Source organism: Hibiscus syriacus, unplaced genomic scaffold (genome assembly GCF_006381635.1).
Source record: "Hibiscus syriacus cultivar Baekdansim isolate YM2019G1 unplaced genomic scaffold, ASM638163v2 tig00110482_pilon, whole genome shotgun sequence".
NCBI lineage: Eukaryota > Viridiplantae > Streptophyta > Magnoliopsida > Malvales > Malvaceae > Hibiscus > Hibiscus syriacus.
In genome coordinates, this window is record NW_024062758.1 from 5,338,440 (window position 1) to 5,359,682 (window position 21,243).

General features: G+C 34.9%; 1 protein-coding gene and 2 pseudogenes across 1 annotated transcript; all 3 read left to right on the forward strand.

Moving 5' to 3' along the window:
- LOC120128980 overlaps window positions 1–20,915 on the forward strand; it is a 28,766-nt pseudogene extending 7,851 nt beyond the window's left edge.
- LOC120128879 lies at window positions 5,011–10,685 on the forward strand (annotated as a pseudogene).
- LOC120128880 (pentatricopeptide repeat-containing protein At1g63130, mitochondrial-like) lies at window positions 10,736–16,158 on the forward strand. The gene is made up of 5 exons (XM_039146489.1): window positions 10,736–10,843; window positions 11,359–11,617; window positions 15,226–15,578; window positions 15,674–15,765; window positions 15,927–16,158. The coding sequence occupies exons 1-5, from the start codon at window positions 10,736–10,738 to the stop codon at window positions 16,156–16,158; spliced, it is 1,044 nt and encodes a 347-aa protein (XP_039002420.1).
- Window positions 20,916–21,243: the final 328 nt, after the last annotated feature.

Sequence of the window (21,243 nt, forward strand, 5' to 3'; positions counted from 1 at the left end):
AGGTTCATAATGAGGAACCATTCTCTTCTTGAGGTCATGTGATATGTTGCTCCTGAATCAATGGTCTATATCTGCAAATCGTTTCTTCCTTCAACGGTGGTTGACGCTTCACAGCATAGAGCATCTTCATCATCTGAAGTGTTTGCGGTATTGCCTTGTGGATTGGAGTTTTTATTTAGACTCCAATAATCCTTCTTCAAGTGACCCTTCTTTCCACAGTTGTAACACTTTAAATTCTTCTTGTTCGACTTCGATCTACATGTTTATGACTGCTGCTTTGGCTACATTCTGTTGATTTCTCTCATCGTTGTCATCGTTGTCAACGCTTCTGCTTGTTGCAGATTTACTTGTCTGTCTTCCTTGTTCTTGCGCGATTTTCTTCTTGTAGAACAGCAGCTGCAACGTCATCGAAGACTAGACTGGTGACATACTGTTTGTCAAGTTGATGATGAGTTAATCATACGAATCCGGTAGACTTTGAAGTAGAAGTCAGCACGTTCTTGTTCTCCTATTTACAGCTTAAGGATGTAAGCTGAGAAAATAAAGTGTTCAGCGTATTTAAGTGCTCCGTCATGAAGTAGATTCTGGCATACGGAGAGTGTACAATTTCTCTTAAGGAAAATTTTATTGTACAGCGATGGGCCTCGTACGTTTGGTGAGATGACCATATCTCCTTAGTTGTCTTCTCTCCTCGATACTTGATAATACTTCATCTGCTAATGCTAGATGAAAGTTTGCCATAGCATTTCGTCTATTTCAATCCATTTGTGTCGCTGTGAAATCTATGGCCTTTCGCTGATAGTGCTAGACAACCGTCTTCCTCAGGATGGCCTTCATCTTCAATTTTCACAATGAGAAATTTCTCCCATTAAACTTTCAATATCAAATTTTGTTGCTATTGCTTCGTTTACGGATAGCTCCCACTATTTCACTATCGTGATAGTTCTCTGGAACCTTCAAAGAATGGTAATAACTTCGTACTTTCTTATGTTGGAGGATCCACCTTTTGGTGGCAACCACAAAGACAATGAGCAGATATTACACTCTAATCTGGCTCGGATACCAATTGTTGCGGAAGACGACTATCGGATAGAGAAAAAATGCAACTGATAATTTGAGAAAATAAAAATTGAAGATAAAAGAGACACAAAATTTATGTGGAAAACCCCTAAATAATATAGGGTAAAAACCACGGGCAACAGTAGAAGAATTCACTATGAGAAAAATAGGAATTACAACCTCTCTCGATCTACCAAGGAGAAAACAATGATAATTCTCTCTTGATAAAAAAGGAGAAAACAACTCTCAAGAAACTCTCTAAATTCTCTCTATTGGAAGAAAGCTAGAATGCTTTGGGATGGTTTTGAAGCTAAATGAGCTAGGGTATTTATAGTTGAAACTTAAGGACTAATTTGTAAAATCCTAAAATACAATGACTAAATGTGTAGTTGTACCTTGCTAATTTTCAACCATTTTAGCATCCCAATTGGAAAAGATAGCCGCCGGCTGCTAATAGCCAAAGAATTTGACTTTTCAACATGCGAAACGCTCCCAAGTTACTCAAGCGTTTTGCGTTACTCATTCAAAAGCATTAAAAACCATGCGTTACCCATAATTTAATTTTTTTTTCTTTTCATCTATGGATGATTACCGTGAATGCCTATATCCTTGTATAATTCATATCCTGACACTGCAGGTCTCTCGAATCATGTCCTGCTACTCTGACACTATAAATTATTTGAATCATACCATGCTCATTAAGTATAGTATATCCCTGTGTAATCCATACATGGAATTATAGGTTAATGAAAAAATTATTTTTCCAGCTATATATATATATATATATATAAAAGAATGAATTCGAGAATAACATTAAGAAGAGAGCAATAATTAGTGAAGTGTAAAGATTTAAGTGTTCATTGTGCTTTTTTTTGGCATGCTCATTGGTGTGTGTGTGTGTGTTTTTTTTTTTGTTATTGTGATCTTAGTAAGTATGAAATTATTTGTTTAAATGGGTGAAGTGTCAAAGATTTAAGGTATTTGTGCTTTTTTTTGCATGTCATTGGTGTGTGTGTGTGTGTGTGTTTTTTTTTTTTGTTATTGTGATTTAGTAAGTATGAAATTATTTGTTTAAATTGGTGAAGTGTCAAAGATTTAAGTGTTCATTTGTGTCTTTTTTTTGTTATTATGATTTTAGTATGAAATTATTTGTTTAAATTTTTTTTATTTTATATGAAATTATTTATTTAATATGTTACTTTTTTGTTTACAGATGGCAATAGAGATAGAAGGAATTTTTTAAGTCAAGTTGTTGAAAGAAGCAATGAAGTAAGTGTGAATAAATGCGGATTATGTGAGATGAAGGTCATTAAAAAAAGTGTCCAAATCAACCGAGGTATATGCTCATCAGTAATCATATATATATATATATTTATATTTAAACGAAAGAATATTTGAATTTTTGTTTTTATTTCAATTTCAATGAATGAAGAATGAATGTTTGATTTTTCCTATTTATTACTTTTTGAATGAGCATGATGAATTTTTATATTTTATTTGAATGAATGTTTGCCTATTTAATTTTTTAACTTACGTGATTGATTTTTATATTTTATTTGAATGAGTGTGATGAATTAAACGAAGTTAAACCATCATTATTTGAGAATACATATATAACAAACATTTTATTTAATATTAATTTTATACAATGAACTGTATATAGTTCTTGTGGGTGTCGTGGTGTTGGGAATGATAATGTTGAGGCGGACGCTGATTGTGTTGTGGATGTTGTGGTTGCTTAGGGGTGTGGTAGCCATCCTCCCTATTCACTGAGGGCATCTGATTCGATGTTGTACATCTAATCCGATGTTGTAAACATATACTCATCGCTTGGCTCTCCATCTCTGGTGGAAGCGTAGATTGACAAATAGTAGTATTTGACATCATAGATATTATGTGCGAAAATCGTATGTTGATTCAGACATGAGAGAGTAGATGAGTCCATGAGGATGCATAAACTGAGGTGGTTGAGGCTGCATACACTGGGTTACGTATGCCGGAACAACATAATCATAAACGCTTGTGCTGAGCTATCATCCACATGTGTTGTTTCTCATCGAGCAGAAATTGATTGCAACCATGTTAGCCTCAACGTCGACCGTTTAAATATGATTTTACTCCTGTCTTCTCAAGTAACATATTGCAAGCAAAATCCACTTAGTAATATTATATGCACTATCGCCATTCCATTTGTTGGGACCCCGAGTTGCATGGCCTATTTCTCCAAAGTATCATACATTCTCCCACGAAAAATGAAACGTACACGTCTCTGGCCTCCAACGTTCATCAATGCACTAATAAAACCCGAGATCAACTTTAACTCTAGAAAAATAACATGGTAAAATCCAGCCTGTTTAAAGTATATTCAACCAACTGGTGTGGTTTCCTAAAAATATTGATTCGATGACGGATGACTCGCTGTGGGTGTTCCTACAATTAATTAAATCATGAAAGTAATCAATTAATAATAAAACAAAATTTTACCATTAATAATAACGATTGTGTTCTCAAATAAAATATATTAAGGTTTATTAAACTAAATAATAACAACATCAATCTCAAATGATTAAATATGTTGAGCATCAAGATGAAACAATTGATTTTGTTCTGCCATTTGAACGAATCTGTAGAATTTTTTAAGAACAATAAATTAATCTAAATATTAATTTAATCAAGAATAATTTAATCTAAAAATAATCTAAACTAAAATATTAATTTAAACAACAACTACCAAAAAAAAGCATCTACACTAATATATGAATAAAATAAAATAAAATACCTTCGATTGAATCTTTCTTGCTTTCTTCTCTTCTCCTCTCCTTCCTTTTTCTCTTGATTGAATTTCGGTTCACCCGTATCCTATGTATCTCAAAAGCCATCCCCCTTTAACAATATTATAGCATTACTGGATAGCAATAAGGGTACTACTATACACCTATTCACATTGTTTTCTTTTCAGCAATAATGCTTCTAAAGCGAATCATTCTCCATTCACGTGAGTGAATCATGCATGCAAGAGTTAATGTTTTTTTCAGCATCATTACTATCAAGGTTGCAGCATTCACAGCACGAGTTAATGCTTTTTACAGGATCATTACTATCAAAGGCTGCAGTATTCACGGGGGCATCCATAGGTAAATTTTTTTTTTTAAAAAAAAATTGAAATTATGGGTAATGCATCATGCTCCATGCGTTTTGCATGGGTGTGCATGGTTCTCCTTGCAAAACATGGAATCAACAATCTAATTGTCGAATTAGACGCTAAATGAGCAGTGACGTGAATACAGAGTGCCTTTAAGGAATCATAATACTCAAAGAATGCGAAGAGTTAAGGCAAGAGGGATGGATAAAGAAAGTTAAACATATAAAAATTTAATATTTTAAAAATAGACATTAAAAATTCTGAAAAAAACCACATCACATCATCAATTTCTTTTTCAATTAATATAACATGATTTATGACACATGATAAAAAATTTCAGGAAAAAATTAAGTCAATTATAATATTTTTTTGGGTATTTTGATTCACACTCATTTCGAGATTTCTGAAGGTTCGCAATAAATGTCAGTTCTTTTTCAATCCATTGAAGTTTTGGCAAGTTTTTTTTTTCCTTATGTGTTGAGATTGTTTATTAAGCATCTTTGATGTTAATGTTGATGCTATTGATTGTTTGGAGTTTGAATCCGTTAACGTTTCCTTGGATTTGATGTTGTTGGTTCTGTTTGATGCATAGAAGTCATGGAAAAAAAATAGTTTGGTTTTATTATAGTATGAATGATGGACGAGTATGCTAGGAGAATCAACTTGAAAGATGAGATCTTATTTGGAATGGTATTACTTTATTACAATTTCAGGGTATTGTATGCTTACTTGTTGACATTATGCATTTTTCTGGGAGCAAATTTCAATTGTGATGTTCTTCTTTATAAAGATGAGATCTTTATAATAAAATGATGAGAACCCGTGTCTATGGTAGCATAAAGGCCGTAGTTTTTTTTTCTAATAAAACTCAAACTTGCTCATGACTTTTGGGCCTCTAGCAATCCTGGTCACAGGCTGACTGCCAATAATGTGATTCTGTTTTTTTTTTCTCTTTCCTTGCTTGTATTATTATTTTTAGTAAGTCGTTAATTGCGAGGTGGATGCAGGGGTGGGTCTTCTTTCTAAGCTGACTGGGTATAACCACCTTTGGCAGAGCATTTGGGTTATGCTACTGAGTTACGAATTCATTTTCTTTTATTGAATTTGTCTTTTGGTGCTACCGGTTGTTTTATTGGCATTTAACATTGCCATCTTTGTGATTGAATGTAGGCAGTTGGCTTTTTTACACTGGACCTACATGTACTTACTGTTCTTAATTGTATGGATTTTTTGTTATTGTCTAGGTTACACTACTATTTTTTTGAAACCCTCTTTAAAATTTTTATCCATAAATTTCTTGTTAGTAATGGCCTTTAATATGTTGAGATCAATTGCAGTTGGTGGTCTTCTAAATGCTACGTTTGGGAATGCAACCGAACTGATTATTTCGATATGTGCACTGAAAAGCGGAATGACCGTGTTGTTCAGCTGTCATTCTTGGGCTCAATTTTGTCAAACATGCTTTGTTCTTGGATGTGCGTTCTTCTGTGGTGGGCTCGTGTATCATAGAAAGGAACAAGTTTTTAACAAGGTAAGGATACATCGGTATGTAGCTTGCATTAATTTCCGCTATTTTTCTTTGTCTTGTCGCTATAAACGAAGTAGGCGTATGGTTCGTCAGAATATTTTTGAGGGAATTCTGTGAAGAAATTAGAATCTGTCAGGAATTAGAATCTGAATCTGAAATCTGCAGAAAATTAAATTGAAATCCAATTACATATTCTGTTGGTTCGCAGACATGTCAGATGAATTTGATTTTAGTAATGTAAATGACAGAAATTTCTTTTATTTTTTTTTGCTTTATTTTAGTTTGTTTTATAACTTGCAGTAGCATATATTAAAAATTTAAAAAATATTAAATTTTTATTTATTGATTAATTATTCATTTCAATAAAATTATAAAAATCACGTAATAAAACATAAGTTAAAATCATCGCAATTAGAGATGACCATGAGTCGGGTTTTTGGTCCACCCGAGACTCGACCCGACTAAAATAAAGTCACCCGACCCGACTCGAATATATGAATTAGAAACTCGACCTGACCCGACATGAAATAATAAAAATATTATTTTTATTCAATAAAACAGTGACTTAAAAAATCCTAAACTCGACTGACCCCTAAACCCGACCCTAATATCACACATAAAAACCCGACCTGAACCAGAATTTTTTTTAAAAATCCGACCTGATCCCGATTTTTAAAAAAAAACCGACCGAACCCGAACGAATATCACACTTAAAAAAACCCGAACCGACCCGACCTGAATATCAACTTTAAAAAAATCCGACCCGAACCGACTTTTTTAAAAAAAATCCAACCCGATCCAAATTTTTTTTAAAAATCTAACCCGAATACCAAAAGATTGATGAGGGTAATATGATCAAATTTCATATCCTATTCCAAAGGATTTCAATTCCATTATGTTGGATGAATTTTTTTCCTCATTTGATGGAATTGAATTCCAATTTTCTCTTTAAAAATTTGAACCAAACATATGAAAGTGGTAAAATTAAATTCTAATTCCATTTAATTTTAAGGAATTAAACGAACCAACGCTATCTAACTTTGCCACAGGTGTTGTCAATTCAGCACTACTGCTGATGGCAGTTATGGGTTTACTACCCAGCTGTCCTCCACTAAACACACACTGAACGGCAAGTGGGGAAGTCAGAGTTGGCTCTTTCAAGATTTAGCAGTTGTATTATGCTTGTAGCCTATGCTGCCTATCTTTTTTTCCAGTTAAGAAGTCGAAATGATTTCTATCCCCCTATTGACGAGGTTGGTTATTGTTGTTTTGGCATTTTTGAATATGATAAGTACTTGTTTGCTATTCGCCCCAAAAAGTATTTATTGAAGATATAAAGTGTAGTGGCAAATGTGTGATATCAGGAAGGAAGTCGCGATGGGGAAGGCTCAGATAATGAAGACGATGAAGCTCCGCAGATCACCAAATGGGAATCCGTGATTTGGCTTACAGTCTTGACTGCTGGATCTCCATTCTATCAGGCTATTTTATGGATACATACATGTAACGATGTATTTTAGGTGATTTGCATTTCTAAAATTATATCATCGGATAGGTTGAGTACTTTTATTTTCTTTCTCCTTTTGACTGTTCTTTATCAGGGGGCATCTGAGGCATGGGATTTATCGATTGCATTTATCAGTGTTATCTTGCTCCCCATTACTGGAAATGCCGCAGAGCACGCAAGTGCTATTATGTTTGTCATGAAGACAAGTTGTAAGCGATTCTCGAACTTTCATCTCATAGAATTGTCTGGCTTCTAATTAATAAACTTCTTTTCAGGATATAACATTGGGAGTGGCAATAGGATATCGACTCAAATTTCTATGTTCGGGTAGGTCCGTACATTTGATGTGCTTATTGTGTATTAATTTTACATTTTGTTTTTATAGTGTCATCTAATGTCAGGAGCTTTTTGGGGTTCCTTTGTGATATGTTCTTTTGTTTCCTGGCAGCGAGTACTGAAGAACATATTTTGTTCTTATCTGTTCTCTTAGGGGTTTACTCATTTTTGTTGATTATTTAGCAATCTCCATCTTTTACATGATGATCGTGCATAGACAATGTTTAAAGTCCTGGAATTTTGTTCAACTTTGATCCTGAATTTGAACTGAATCGTGATGTGTACGTGTGTTGTGTATTGTAGATACATGCATATTTATTCATGGTAACGTGTTTGTTTTGCCTGGTTTGCTGATCAGATTCTTGTTGAATATGCAGATTCCTTTTTGTGTGGTTGTTGGATGGATGATGGGTTTTCGAGACAGCAACACTATTCATAACTGTTATAGTTGTAGCCTTCTTTCTGCAGGTTGGTGTATATCAATGACTTTGGAAAGTAATAACGGGCAACGATTATCTTTTTCGTCAGGAATGGAAGCAATTTTCAAACATTATGTTGCTCCGACCCTTTGTTTTTCTCAAAATATTTGTGTCTGACGCATACAAGGACTGGAAAAACTTGGAAAAAATTGAACATGTACCTGTTGGACCATGCCTATTCTTGATATTTCCACCTGCGATCGAGTAAAATAGTTCAAAGAAGATGATGCAACTTGGAAGACTAATGCTTTCTGTTTCTTTTTTTCTGTAGGAGGGAACGGCGAACTACTTCAAAGGACTAATGCTCGCTCATTCTTTGCTATCTAATAGTAGCTGCTAGCTTCTATGCACACGAAGATCCTACAACTAGTAAGTTTCTCCGGTTCAATTTCCGTGTTCCGGTTTCTCTTTCATGGTTTCGTCATTGTTTTAGTAATGGTTGTACCGTAATTGATTCCAACTTACAGACCAAAACAAGCCACCAAAACGTGAACGAAGCAATTGAATTAAGGGATGGTTTCCGAAAGAACTTTTGTCCCACGTCAACGCTGTAAATATTTTCGATCACAGATACTCCATTTTTCCAGCTGCTTATGTTTGAGCAGTTAATATTATCGAAAAGACACAACTTGGGGGGGGGGGGGTTTGTTCTACTTGTGATGCTAAACATCCTGCCAGCCCAAGATGGTGAATCGGGGGAGACTCTGTATAATGCAGGCAAAGAAATAGTTTTTCTAAATTTTGATAGTTATGTAACGCTAATTCTTTTTAACACCGTTCCCTTTGCTTACTAAGGGATTGTTTGCAATGAAAATAAATAGCTTGGTTAACGGAATGTAACATCATATTTGGAAATAAAATTATCGGAATATAACGTTATTCCGAGAAGTTGTATTACCATATTTGGTTTGCTTAATATGAAGGTAAGATCAGTGTTTGGTTGAAGAAATATAAAATTATTTGGATGCATATTTTACTAAATTATCCTTGTAATATATATATATATATATATATATATATATATATATTTTAACAAGTAAAATTTTAATATTAAATTATAAATATTTAAATTAAAATTTATAAAAATATTTTAGTATTACACTATGTGTAAGTTTAAAGAAAAAATACATTTAACATATGATTATATATTAAATTTATAATTTTAATTTTCATAAGTATCTATTTATTTATATAAAATATATAATAAGAAAGAAAAAAATTTATCTCGAGTGAAAAAATATATTATTTTTTAATGTATAAGATATTTTTTAATAACTCAAAATTAAATATTATTTTAAATAATTATATTTTTTATCATAACAATATTTTCATCTTATAAAATTATAAATAATTAATATACTAAATATAAAAAATATAAAATAATTTTAACTGCATAGATTTATCAGTATTTTACTAATTAAACTCTTTGTATATTATTATTATTAAGTATATAATTTTGAGCAAAGTACGAAAAATAAGAATTAAGAATGATCTATATAAAAATTATTTCAAGGGTATTAATATCCAAAGGGGTGAGAATTATTCTTTACCTAAGAATTTGAAGGTAATGACATTCTCACCATTTTAACCTAAAAGTATTACTATTGAAATAAGTTATTACATGATGATAATGATCTTTTCAATAAATCAAACATAAAAATACAATTCTAAAAAGATCATTCCCCTTAATAAATATCTTTTCCGCAAAACAAACGCTCCTTAATTCATTGGTTGGCATTGTTGTCAGACTTTTGCTGATAAATCTGGTTATTTTGGCTAAATGACGTAAATTTTTCTCTTTTTTTCATTTAATTAATATTATAGTTAATTTTTTTGAACAAATAGTATGTAATCCTCTTAGATTATTAAAAAGCAAACAAACTTGTTGATGCAAACATGGGTGAAGAAGATAAAAATGATCCATTGGTGGCAAACTCTTCATGTATTACTTAAAATTATTTGAAGATTTTAAGTTGATTATTTGGTTAAATGTTAGTTAATAAAACTTTATCTTGAAAAGGTTTTGGATCAAGTCCTGTCAAACATTTATAATAATGAATAAATAAATAAATAAATAAAGGACTTTTTTTTGATAAAAGTATAAGTTTGTATAGTTTAGGGGCATTATTGTTAAAAGTAGGATTAGATAAGGAAACAGGTAAATGGTGTATTAAGCCAAGTTTCAAAGTCATATACCTCTGGTGTCGTAGAGAACGTGCTACTGCCCCACTATTTGTGGTTTCATTCGAAGCTCATCCCCTTGCTTTTCCATAACTTCAAGATATGGGTAAGCTTATTTCTTCGTCACTTCCTCCTTTAGTTATTAACGGTCTAATGATTTTTTCTATTTTTCACTCTTCTTTTCTTCTCTTAGAACCGTTGCTAAAGCTTTAGGTAATTGCATGCCTGTAAAGGGAAACCGGGAAAATTATGACAGCTTTGATAATGTCGGTGAAGCTCTGGATTTGTTTAATAAGATGATTCATAAATGCCCAAAGCCTTCGATTGTGGAATTCACTAAAACTATTAGGAGCCATTGTTCGAATGAAACATTATTCCACTGTTGTTTCTATGTGTAGCCAGATGGACATCGTAGGAGTTCCTCATGACGCTTTCTTTGAGCGTCTTGATTAATTGTTTTTGTCAATTAGGTCAAACTGATTGGGTTTTCTGTTTTGGGGAAAATGATAAAGATAGGCATTGAACCTTCTGCTGTAACTTTGTCCACTTTGATTAATGGACTTTGTAAACAACGGAAGATATATCAGGCTATGAGTTTGTTTGATGGATTGGTTGAAAAAGGGTATCAACCTCATTTAATTACTTACAGTACAATACTTAACGGGTTGTGTAAGACCGGTGACATAGAGCTGTTAGGTTTCTAAGGATGATGGAAACAAGAGGTTTCAAACCCGATATTGTAGCATATAACTCTGTTATCGACTGTCTTTGTAAGTGCGGTTGTTAAATGAGGCTCTCGATCTCTTCTCCGAAGTGAAAGTTAAGGGCAATAGACCAAACATCATTACCTACAGTTGCTTAATTCATGCTATGTGTAATTTGGGCCTGCAGAAGGGGCAACAAAGCTTTTGAATGAAATGATGGAACAATATTTCACCAAATATTGTCACATATAGTATATTGGTTGATGCGTTTTGCAAGGAGGGGCTTATTTTGAAGCTGTAGATACTGTTCACACATGAGAAAGCAAGGCCTTAAGCCTAATGTTGTCATATACTATATTGGTTGATGCTCTTTGCAAGAAGGGAATGGTTTTTGAAGCTAAAGATATTGTTGATAAAATGAGAAGGAAGGCATTGAGCCTGATGTTGTCACATACAATACGTTGGTTGATGCACATTGCAAGAAAGGGATGGTTTCTGAAGCTGAAGATATTGTTGACACGATGAGAAAGGAAGGCATTGAGCCTAATGTTGTAACGTATAGTATATTGGTTGATGCAAATTGCAAGAAAGGAATGGTTTCTATAGCCGAAGATATTGTCGAGACAATGAGAAAGGAGGGCATTGAGCCCAATGTTGTCACGTACAACACTCTTATGAAAGGTATGTGTCAATCAGGGAGAATTTCAGTTGCATGTGAACTTTGGAGAAATATGTTGCTTTGGACAAGGTCCAAATCCAGTGACCTGTTCCATTCTGCTGGATGGTTGCTGCGGAAGTGGTAAAACGAAGAGGCATTGAAAGTTTTTTGTGCAATGCAGAACAGTGGGTTTGAGCTCAATATTGTCTCATATACTATCCTAATTGATGGCTTGTGCAAAGCTGGCCGTATCGAAGTTGCAAAGGAAGTATTTCGTGAACTCTTTAGTCAATGGTTTAAAACCCGATGTTTACACATATGCTGTAATCATTAATGGATTCTGTAAAAAGGGATTGCCAGATGAAGCATACCAATTGTTAGGCATGGAAGATAATGGCTGCTCGCCTGATAGATGCTGTTATAATGTAATGATCCAAGGGCTTCTTGGAAAAAACTATACGTCAAAGGCACACAAGTTGTAACAGAAATGGTTGGTAAGGGTTTTTCTGCAAATTTATGCACTGCACCTCAGTCGTCAGCCTCATATTACGATATGGCAAATCAATCTTGATTTGAAATGTAGCAAAGATAGTGTAAAGATGGTCAGTTGCATATTGATTCAATTTGTTCATAATGCTGTGATAAGATGTAAGTTGTTGGAAACTACACTGTTATGTTTAGATAGATAAACACTGGATGGAAATGCAATTTTCAATGCAGATCAATTACTCATGAATGTTCCAACCTCTCCTGGTGCAGCTTCATATCTTTATTTATTCAATAAATCTAATTTTTTTACTAGGATTGATTTATTTAATAATTTTAGGGACCAAACTGAAAAATTATAAAAATATCGAAGGCAACTTTTATAATTATGGACCAAATTGGTAAAAGAACGTAAATGTTGAGGACTAAGGGTATTTTATCTCAATTATTGGTTTGTCATGTCATCCTTTTACTAAAAATTAAGACTTAGTCACTAAATAATACAAAACGATTAATCCAATAACAAAATATAATTTTATGATCGGGTAATTTTACTAGTGGCTAGTTTAACCTCAACTTATAATGGTGTCACTAAAAGCTAAGGACGGCAAATATAAGTAATTCATGGCTAATTTGCAAAGATAACAGTAACCGGAAAGATGGCGAAAAGAGAGTTTGCTGCCCATTTTGCAAGCTAAACGTTCTCATTGGACTTGAAGTACGATGTAATTACTTGGACGTCTCTACTTTTGATTATCTTCGAGTGGGGGTACTGTTAGCATTCTTAATTTTGGTTATGGGATATCATTGCATTGCATGTGTTCCATCAGTTATGTTATCTTCGTTAGAACATCAGTAATGATGGTAATACATGGATCGAAGAAAATAAATAACTTTATTATATCAGTCTTAAAAATAATTTCATCCTAATCAATTTAATTGTTAATGAACGTCGCTCCCAAAGAATAATTCACAACGATTAGAATGGTGATCAAGCAGTCTTCAGGTGTTGGTTATCAGACATCAATAAAGCTCCAGTTAACGGCACGTCAATGGGGATTTACCTTATCAACCAGCTTTGAAGCTCTTGACAATACCTTATAGAACTGTTTTTGCTGTTCCAATAAGTCAAGATGGTATAAACATGTTAATTAACAGTCCCTCCCCTGCTATCAAGAAGAATATTTTCATCAGAAGCCAAGATGCAGTGACTGAGAGTAAATTATACCTTACCGGACACTGATGGTGAGATCTTATTCAGTGCATGCTCGAAATGCAATGTTGATTGTCCATGAAGCCTCAGATATCCCTGTTGAGTCGGTTCACTTCCAGTGCACCCATGGCTGCTTCATTCATCTGTATATTTTCAAGCCCCGATGCGATTAAAATTTCACTATTTTGTTCCGGAATTAAGGTTTAATTGCTTAAACGTCAAACAGGTATATTGGTCTCTCAAAAAAAAATCAGTCCTTGCATGGTGCATACTTCATAGGTCCTAGAATTTCAATGTAGAAAAAAAAACAGGCATACAGTGCAGAAAGATCAGCCCCACTTAAATTACAAGCCTCCATTCGTCCAATTGCACTCAATCTATATCAGCATCTATCGGTTTCTTCCTAGCAAGAGCTTTAAGATCAACCCTCGTTCGTCAGGACTGGGAAGAGGTACAAAAGTTTACCAAATCTACCAGGCCGTAAAACAGCTCGATCCATCACTTCAGGTCTGCCAAAACCAAACAGTGTAAAGAAATGATAATCGATGGTCTTCATCAGAAAAACCGAAAACATACTATTCTTAGTGGCACCTATAACATAAACACCGCGCCGCTGATCATCCATTAATTCAATGAGCAACTGAAAATATGACGGATGCTTCCATGTCACTATTTGCAATTTGTAATTTTTATATGGAAAGATAGGAAGTGGTAATCAATTCGCTTAGAGACAGCCATAACATATTAACTAACCTGGTTCAGAGTCGTTCAACAACCCATCCCCCCTCTTTCCCTCACTTTGTGGTCAAAGCATCCACCTAGATAAGATCAGAAAGACCCTAAACAAACATCAAACCTCACAATAGGAATGTTTTCTCCAGAATTTTTCTTTCATTTAGAATCAAAAAGCAGACCTCATCAAAGAAAAATATGCACGGAGAACATGTCCTAGCACGGCTGAAATGTCCGAACTGCCAGCTCACTTTCTCCAACATATTTATTCAAAAGTTCAGGGCCCTAATCAGAAAAGGAACTCATGAGCATGAAAGCACAAACATGGGGAAACTAGCTTAATGTATTATAGACCCAGTTAACATCATAACAGACAGAAAACCAGTCGAAATACATGCTGTAAGCTGACCTTGATGTGAATGAAATTGGCTCCAGCCTCATTAGCTACAGACTTTGCAATCAACGTTTTACCCCAGCCTGGTGGTCCATAAAGCAAAATCCTGTCTCAAGTCCACTCCAAATTCCTGAAATTGTGAACAACACAAGAATTTGAAAATCATACTAATAATAGCAAGTTGACTAACAAAGTAATTGGCTCCAGCCTCATTAGCTACAGACTTTGCAATCAACGTTTTACCCCAGCCTGGTGGTCCATAAAGCAAAAATCCTGTCTCCAAGTCCACTCCAAATTCCTGAAATTGTGAACAACACAAGAATTTGAAAATCAATACTATAATAGCAAGTTGACTAACAAAGTAAATATGCTTCGGTTGTAGTTGCTCTGAGCTTTCAATCAACTACGTTGGAGGTCATGGTAGACAAGTTCAACGAGTTCTCTAACCAATTTCTCATGGATGACTTTCTTTCATTTATCACATTACGAGGCCCCCAATAATATAATTCTATGTTCAAGGGTTTTCTTCCTTTTTTTGGATACAGCAAAGAGGTAGAAACAATATACAATTACCGCTATTCCTCGGGAAATTTATGCGTCCAACTATATAACGATCGAATTCCTGCCTTAGGAAATCAAGACCACCAACATCCTCCCACTTACATTTGGAATTGTAGAGAATCCCTCTCTCCGTGATGAGGGCTGAACCTTTTAGCTGCTTCCTGCAGGTAAAACATATTTAAGCAAATACATTAACTAAAGTTCATATAAAAATTTCTAGCATAAAAATATATAATGCATAACAGAAAGAAATATACCAGCTTTGCCTCAAACTAATAAAAGCATCAATGGAAGTTCATTAGAACTCTTAATAACGGCAAGTGGCAAGGCAACTATACTATATTTAGGGCATTTAATATTGGTTGATGCTTATTGCAAGGAAGGGCTTATTTTTGAAGCTGTAGATACTGTTCATACAATGAGAAAGCAAGGCCTTAAGCCTGATGTTGTCCCGTATACTACATTGGTTGATGCGTATTGCAAGAAGGGAATGGTTTATGAAGCTGAAGTTATTGTTGATACAATGAGAAGGCAAGGTATTGAGCCTGATGTTGTCATGTACAGCACATTGGTTGATGCACGTTGCAAGAAAGGGATGGTTTCTAAAACTAAAGATATTTTCGACACAATGAGAAAGCAAGGCATTGAGCCAGATGTTGTCATGTATAACACATTGGTGATGCACATTGTAAGAAAGCAGTGGTTTTTTTTGAAGCTGAAGATGTTGTCGACACAATGAAAGCAAGGATTGAGCCTAATGTTGTCACACACCACTCTTATGCAAGGTATGTTTCAATTAGGGAGGATTTCGGCTACAGGTGAAATTTGGAGAAAGATGTTGGCTTTTGGACAAGTTCCAGATCTAGTGACCTGTGCCATTCTGCTGGATGGTTGCTGCAGAGGTGGTAAACTTGAAGAGGCATTGAAAGTTTTCCGAGCAATGCAGCAAAGCTGGCCATATCGAAGTGGCAAAGGAAGTATTTGGTGAACTCTCAGTCAAGGGTTTAATACCCGATGTTTACACATATACTTTAATCATTAAAGGATTCTGTAAAGTGGGATTGCCAGATGAAGCATACCAAATGTTTAGGAGTATGGAAGAGAATGGTTGCTCGCCTAATAGCTGCTGTTATAATGTAATGATCCAAGGGCTTCTTCGAAACAGCTATATGTCGTAGGCAACAGAAGTTCTTACAGAAATGGTCGAGAAGGGGTTTTCTGCAAATTTATCCACTGCCACCTTATTTCTCGACCTCATATTACAATATGGTATATCAATCTTGATTTGAAATGTATCAAAGATAGTGTAAAGATCGTCAGCTGCATATGTGACTCAATTTGTTCATATCGCTGTGATAAGTTAGAAGTTGTTGGAAACTACAGTGTTATGTTCAGATAAACACTAGATGGAAGTGCAATGTTCAATATATAGATCAATTCACCCCTGAATGTTCCAACCTGTGCTGGTGTAGCATCATATCATCAGAGTTCGATAAGCAAGTGCTTCATATCAGCTGTTGACTGCTGCCACTAGCGTTCTCTGACGTTGATGGCGGTAATGCGGGGGAAGCAAGTCCTTTCCCTTCGCGACACTCGTGGCAGAAAGATCCAGATGGTACTTCCAATAAAAATTAATGTGGTTGAACATCGGCAAAGTGCAATAAGAGGTCGAGTTGTTGATACATTCCGCCATGACAAGCTAAATCCTTGAATGCAGAACAAGTCTGAGGTGGATACTTGAGTCCTTTGCGTTGGCTTGTGATAATTGAAGATCAGGTTAATTATTTTCATTAATAGAAGTTGTTGTAGCTTGGATTATTGGATAGCCATGGAAGTGAGTTGTAAGGCTAAGCTTGGATTCTTAGCCTTACAGCTGCACAAACCCAGCCTCCATCATTATTAATTAAGTTGTGCTGATTTTGTCTTTTTCTTCTTTAGAGGGAAATGTAACCTTAAAGGTGTGCAGTTATCTAGCTATTGCCATGTTGAAATCATGACAACGTCTTCCTACAATTATTTTACACCAAACTAATAAAAATCAAACACGCAAACACCACCAAATAGAATTTCCCATGCTATTTAATAATTTATATTATGATGAGCATGAAAATGTCATCATATATATGGTTTATTGTGGTATTTTCGGATAAATAACTGATATTTTCCTAGATAAGAATTAAATCTCGACTATATAATTATAAGAAATGATCAATAACCACCACATCGTGACTCGTAACGATTTTAGTACATTTTTAAGGATGATAGTCGTATTAAGCATGCTTTTGAGATTCCTATTTTTAATTAAAGCTTCAAGAAAGTTCAGTAAAATTCTGATAGTTTACATAGGCTTAATCATGCAACACGAAAGTACTACACATCGCATCTTTTTCTTCAATGTGATTCAAATTCAGAGTTGCCTCTTTGTACGTGATCTTCATCTATAAATATAAACCGATTTTCATTTTTTTTAGAAGGTAACGGAGCTAGAATAAATAGAGTGTCTCACTTCTAATTAAAAACGCCATGGAAGAAGCACATTCAGATCATCAAGCCCCGTTGTTGGCCAATACGAATCAGACACGACCTCGTAAGCCTCCCCGTAGAACTGGTAAGTAATATGTTTCCCTTACTTTCAGTATTAATTTCTTTCCAAATAGAATTCGGCGATTTCATGATCATTTCCACTTCTGGATCATTATTTTAACATGAAATTAATTCCATCATTTGAAATTTCGATGAAGGGAACGTATGGACGGCGGTGGCGCATATAATAACGGGCGTCATAGGCGCCGGTGTGCTATCGCTGGCGTGGAGCATGGCTCAACTGGGGTGGATCGCCGGACCTTTGGCAATGCTGCTCTTCGCATCGGTCACTTTGGTTTCCACTTACCTTCTCTGCAACTGTTATAAAACTCCCGATCCTGAAGTTGGACCCGTCAGAAATCGGTCCTACATCGATGCCGTTAATATCAATTTAGGTGAGATTATTAAACAGTTTATCATAAATACGTATGATCCAGAATTTTTTTTAAAGAATTCAAAATATCTTTTTAATGATTTTCAATACTTTTAAAAGACTGGTAGATGGGAAATGGTAGATTAAATCGCTGAATCCTGCATAGAGAAAAGGATTAGATAGTTTTTATCTTCATAATTCTACAGTTGTGCAAGAATTTTCTTTTCATCACTCTTTTGTAGTCTAATCCAGCATTAAGGGAAAATCCACAGGGATTTAGATTCATCATAATTAGCTAAATTTGAATTTAAGCGTCAAATATAAATCCAGATCTATATTTTAGATATGAATATATTTCATATAATTTATCTAAATACGAACGTTTTTTAAAATGAAAAATCCAGTTATTATTTTTGAAAGAAACTTTTAGTTTGACACGTCAAGTTGAATTTCTTTGGTTATTTCTTAAATGTTGTGATGATGATCATCATCATGAATATTTATTCTGCTGCTGGATAATATGGTGGTGATGATGATGATGTGTGGTGGGCCCTAATGAAGCTCTGGATTGATCATATAGTGCTGAAGTGTCCGACACTTTGATCACTAAATTCCTTTCTTTTACGTAATCCTTTTCCCGAGTGTCCACTTTGTCTGGACCATCTTCTTCTGGTATTTAGAAAAACCATACTATACCTTGCCTAGGCTATGTAATGTGTGCATCAGGGATTCGTTAATCTCCAAGAATTTCTGAACTGCTTAAACTTTAAAATCAAATCTGATCTGGTTTTATTAATAGGAAAAAGAACTTGAAAATCCAAGTAATTTTCAGTCAAAATCATGCGCCAGAACCATTCCACTGATTTAAAAGAGACCAATCCCTTATATTGAAAGCAAATGGCTACAGCTACTAAGACCATACTTCACTGTTTGTTTGCTAGCTAGTAATTACTACAGTATTTATGCTTTTTGGTAATAAATTCTAGTTGCTTATCATGGATTTCAGGGCAAACGAATGCAAGGATTTGCGGCCTTTTTGTTCAAATAGGCTTGTATGGTATGGGAATAGCATATACAGTTACATCTGCTATTAGCCTGAGGTGTGTTGTCAAGTTCCTTTTACTCCCACTGCTCGATCCTAATTTTGTATGACTAGTTCATTGAAAAGGCGCTGCTTTTATGTTACTTCGACTTTGATTTTCTTGAACTACCTACCGATGCATATATAAACAAGAGTATGAGATACGACTCTCGAAGGACCTTCCACATACATGAAAAAACCTTGAAAAGAATGAACATACATGAAAAGACCCTCCCAAGGATACTCACACCCGGTTCCGAGTGACATAGGTTGTTGCTATGATTCTCCTCTTTTGAGAGGTATGGTTTGGTTGCCAATGCCTGTTCTACTTGTGAATGCAGAGCAATTCAAAAATCGAACTGTTACCACAAAGAAGGGCATGATGCTGAATGCTATTTCGGAGATGCTCAATACATGCTAGCTTTCGGGGCTATTCAATTAATACTGTCTCAGATAAATAATTTCCGCAACATAGAATGGCTATCAGTGGTTGCTGCAATCATGTCCTTTGCTTATTCTGTCATTGGTCTTGCACTTGGCATCACTAAAGTCATAGGTAAAATGATGAACCTTAGATATTTTTACATACAGATTTCTCATTTGTAGAATATTTGAAAGAACTTGACAATGATCTTACCGATTTTGCTCGTTAAAATTGCAGCAAATGGTTTTGCTATGGGTTCCATCCGAGGAATCTCAACATACTACTGGTGAAAAAGTCTGGCTGGTTTCTCAAGCACTTGGAGACGTAGCATTTGCCTATCCATACTCCCTAATTCTTATTGAGATTCAGGTCTCCTCCATTAAACATGAGTTCATATCGATTTCGAAATGATAATTGATTTGTTACATGCTGAACTGATGATGATTACAATTTTCGGAATTTGAAGGATACTTTGTCGCCTCCCTCGGAGATGGACACCATGAAGACAGCCTCAATGATATCAATTTCTGCAACAACCTTCTTCTATATCTGTTGTGGAGCGCTTGGATATGCAGCCTTCGGCGATAATACACCAGGGAACCTCTTGACTGGTTTCGGATTTTACGAACCATATTGGCTCATCGACTTTGCGAATGTGTGCATTGTTATCCACCTAGTTGGAGGATATCAGGTACTAGATTTTCTGGTTGAGCTACACATCATCATTCTTGGGTACATATATATAAATATGGCCTTAAAATCCTTCAAATGCATAGACAGTTAGACACACACCCGAATCCGACCGGATAACATAGGTGTTCTGTGTCCATGCTCTTATTTCACCAGGTTTACAGTCAACCACTGTTTGCGAACGTTGAAAAATGGGCTTCTCAGAAATTCCCCGACAATGGATACATACACAAGGATTTCAAAGTGAAACTCCCACTTGTGAAAGTTTTTCGATTAAGCATTCTCCGGATGTGTTTCCGCACCATGTTCGTAGCTTCGACAACAATAATCGCCATGTTGTTCCCGTATTTCAACCAAGTTTTGGGAGTGCTGGGAGGCATTTACTTTTGGCCTGTGTCAATATATTTTCCAGTGCAGATGTACTTCAAGCAGAGGAACGTGGAAGCCTGGTCGACTAAGTGGGTGATGCTTCAGACTTTCAGCATCCTGTGCCTTCCCATAACGTTGTTTGCACTGGTGGGATCCATTGAAGGGATCATAACTGCAAGAACAAAATAAGCAACTCCATTGATTCTAGACGATCAGGAGAAGAGAAAGACATGCATAAACATATATATTGTCTGCTATTTTAGTTGTTTTAAGATTTATGCTTACACTGGTGGGAAATTACAATTTGGAGGACAACCGGTATTGGGATTGTAGCGTCGGGATCAAATAATCTTGTCATGATTTCTCCTTCAGAGAAATTCAAATGGTGCATGGCTGAACATTTGCGATGTGGATAGTCTTCGATTGTACTCTGGGGTTTTTCCTGTTTGCAAGACTATCTAGATCTAGTTATTGCCTTATTGCGGTTAAATGTATTCGTTTGTAAGATAATTTTGTATATATTGTTTGAAGGATTATTATTAAGTATTTTTAAATAATACGGGTGGTTATTAATTAATTATTATTTGTTTAAAATCTTTATTAACTATCGATAATGTATAAAGTTATTTGAACATTTTTGAGACCCTAAACAAAATTAAAACATAGGCTCTAAGTATTATCTATAACTTTGAATAATTAATTTAATATTACTTTCCTAATATACTCTGTAAGAGAAGTTCCCT

What these genes read in the sequence shown, in the direction of transcription:
- LOC120128880 (XM_039146489.1), top strand. Translation starts at nt 10,736, where the DNA reads ATGATAAAGATAGGCATTGAACCTTCTGCTGTAACTTTGTCCACTTTG. An exon ending in TGAGTTTGTTTGATGGATTG is followed by an intron (nt 10,844 to 11,358) that starts GTTGAAAAAGGG and finishes TGATAAAATGAG; the next exon opens with AAGGAAGGCATTGAGCCTGA. An exon ending in GTACAACACTCTTATGAAAG is followed by an intron (nt 11,618 to 15,225) that starts GTATGTGTCAAT and finishes AATGCATAACAG; the next exon opens with AAAGAAATATACCAGCTTTG.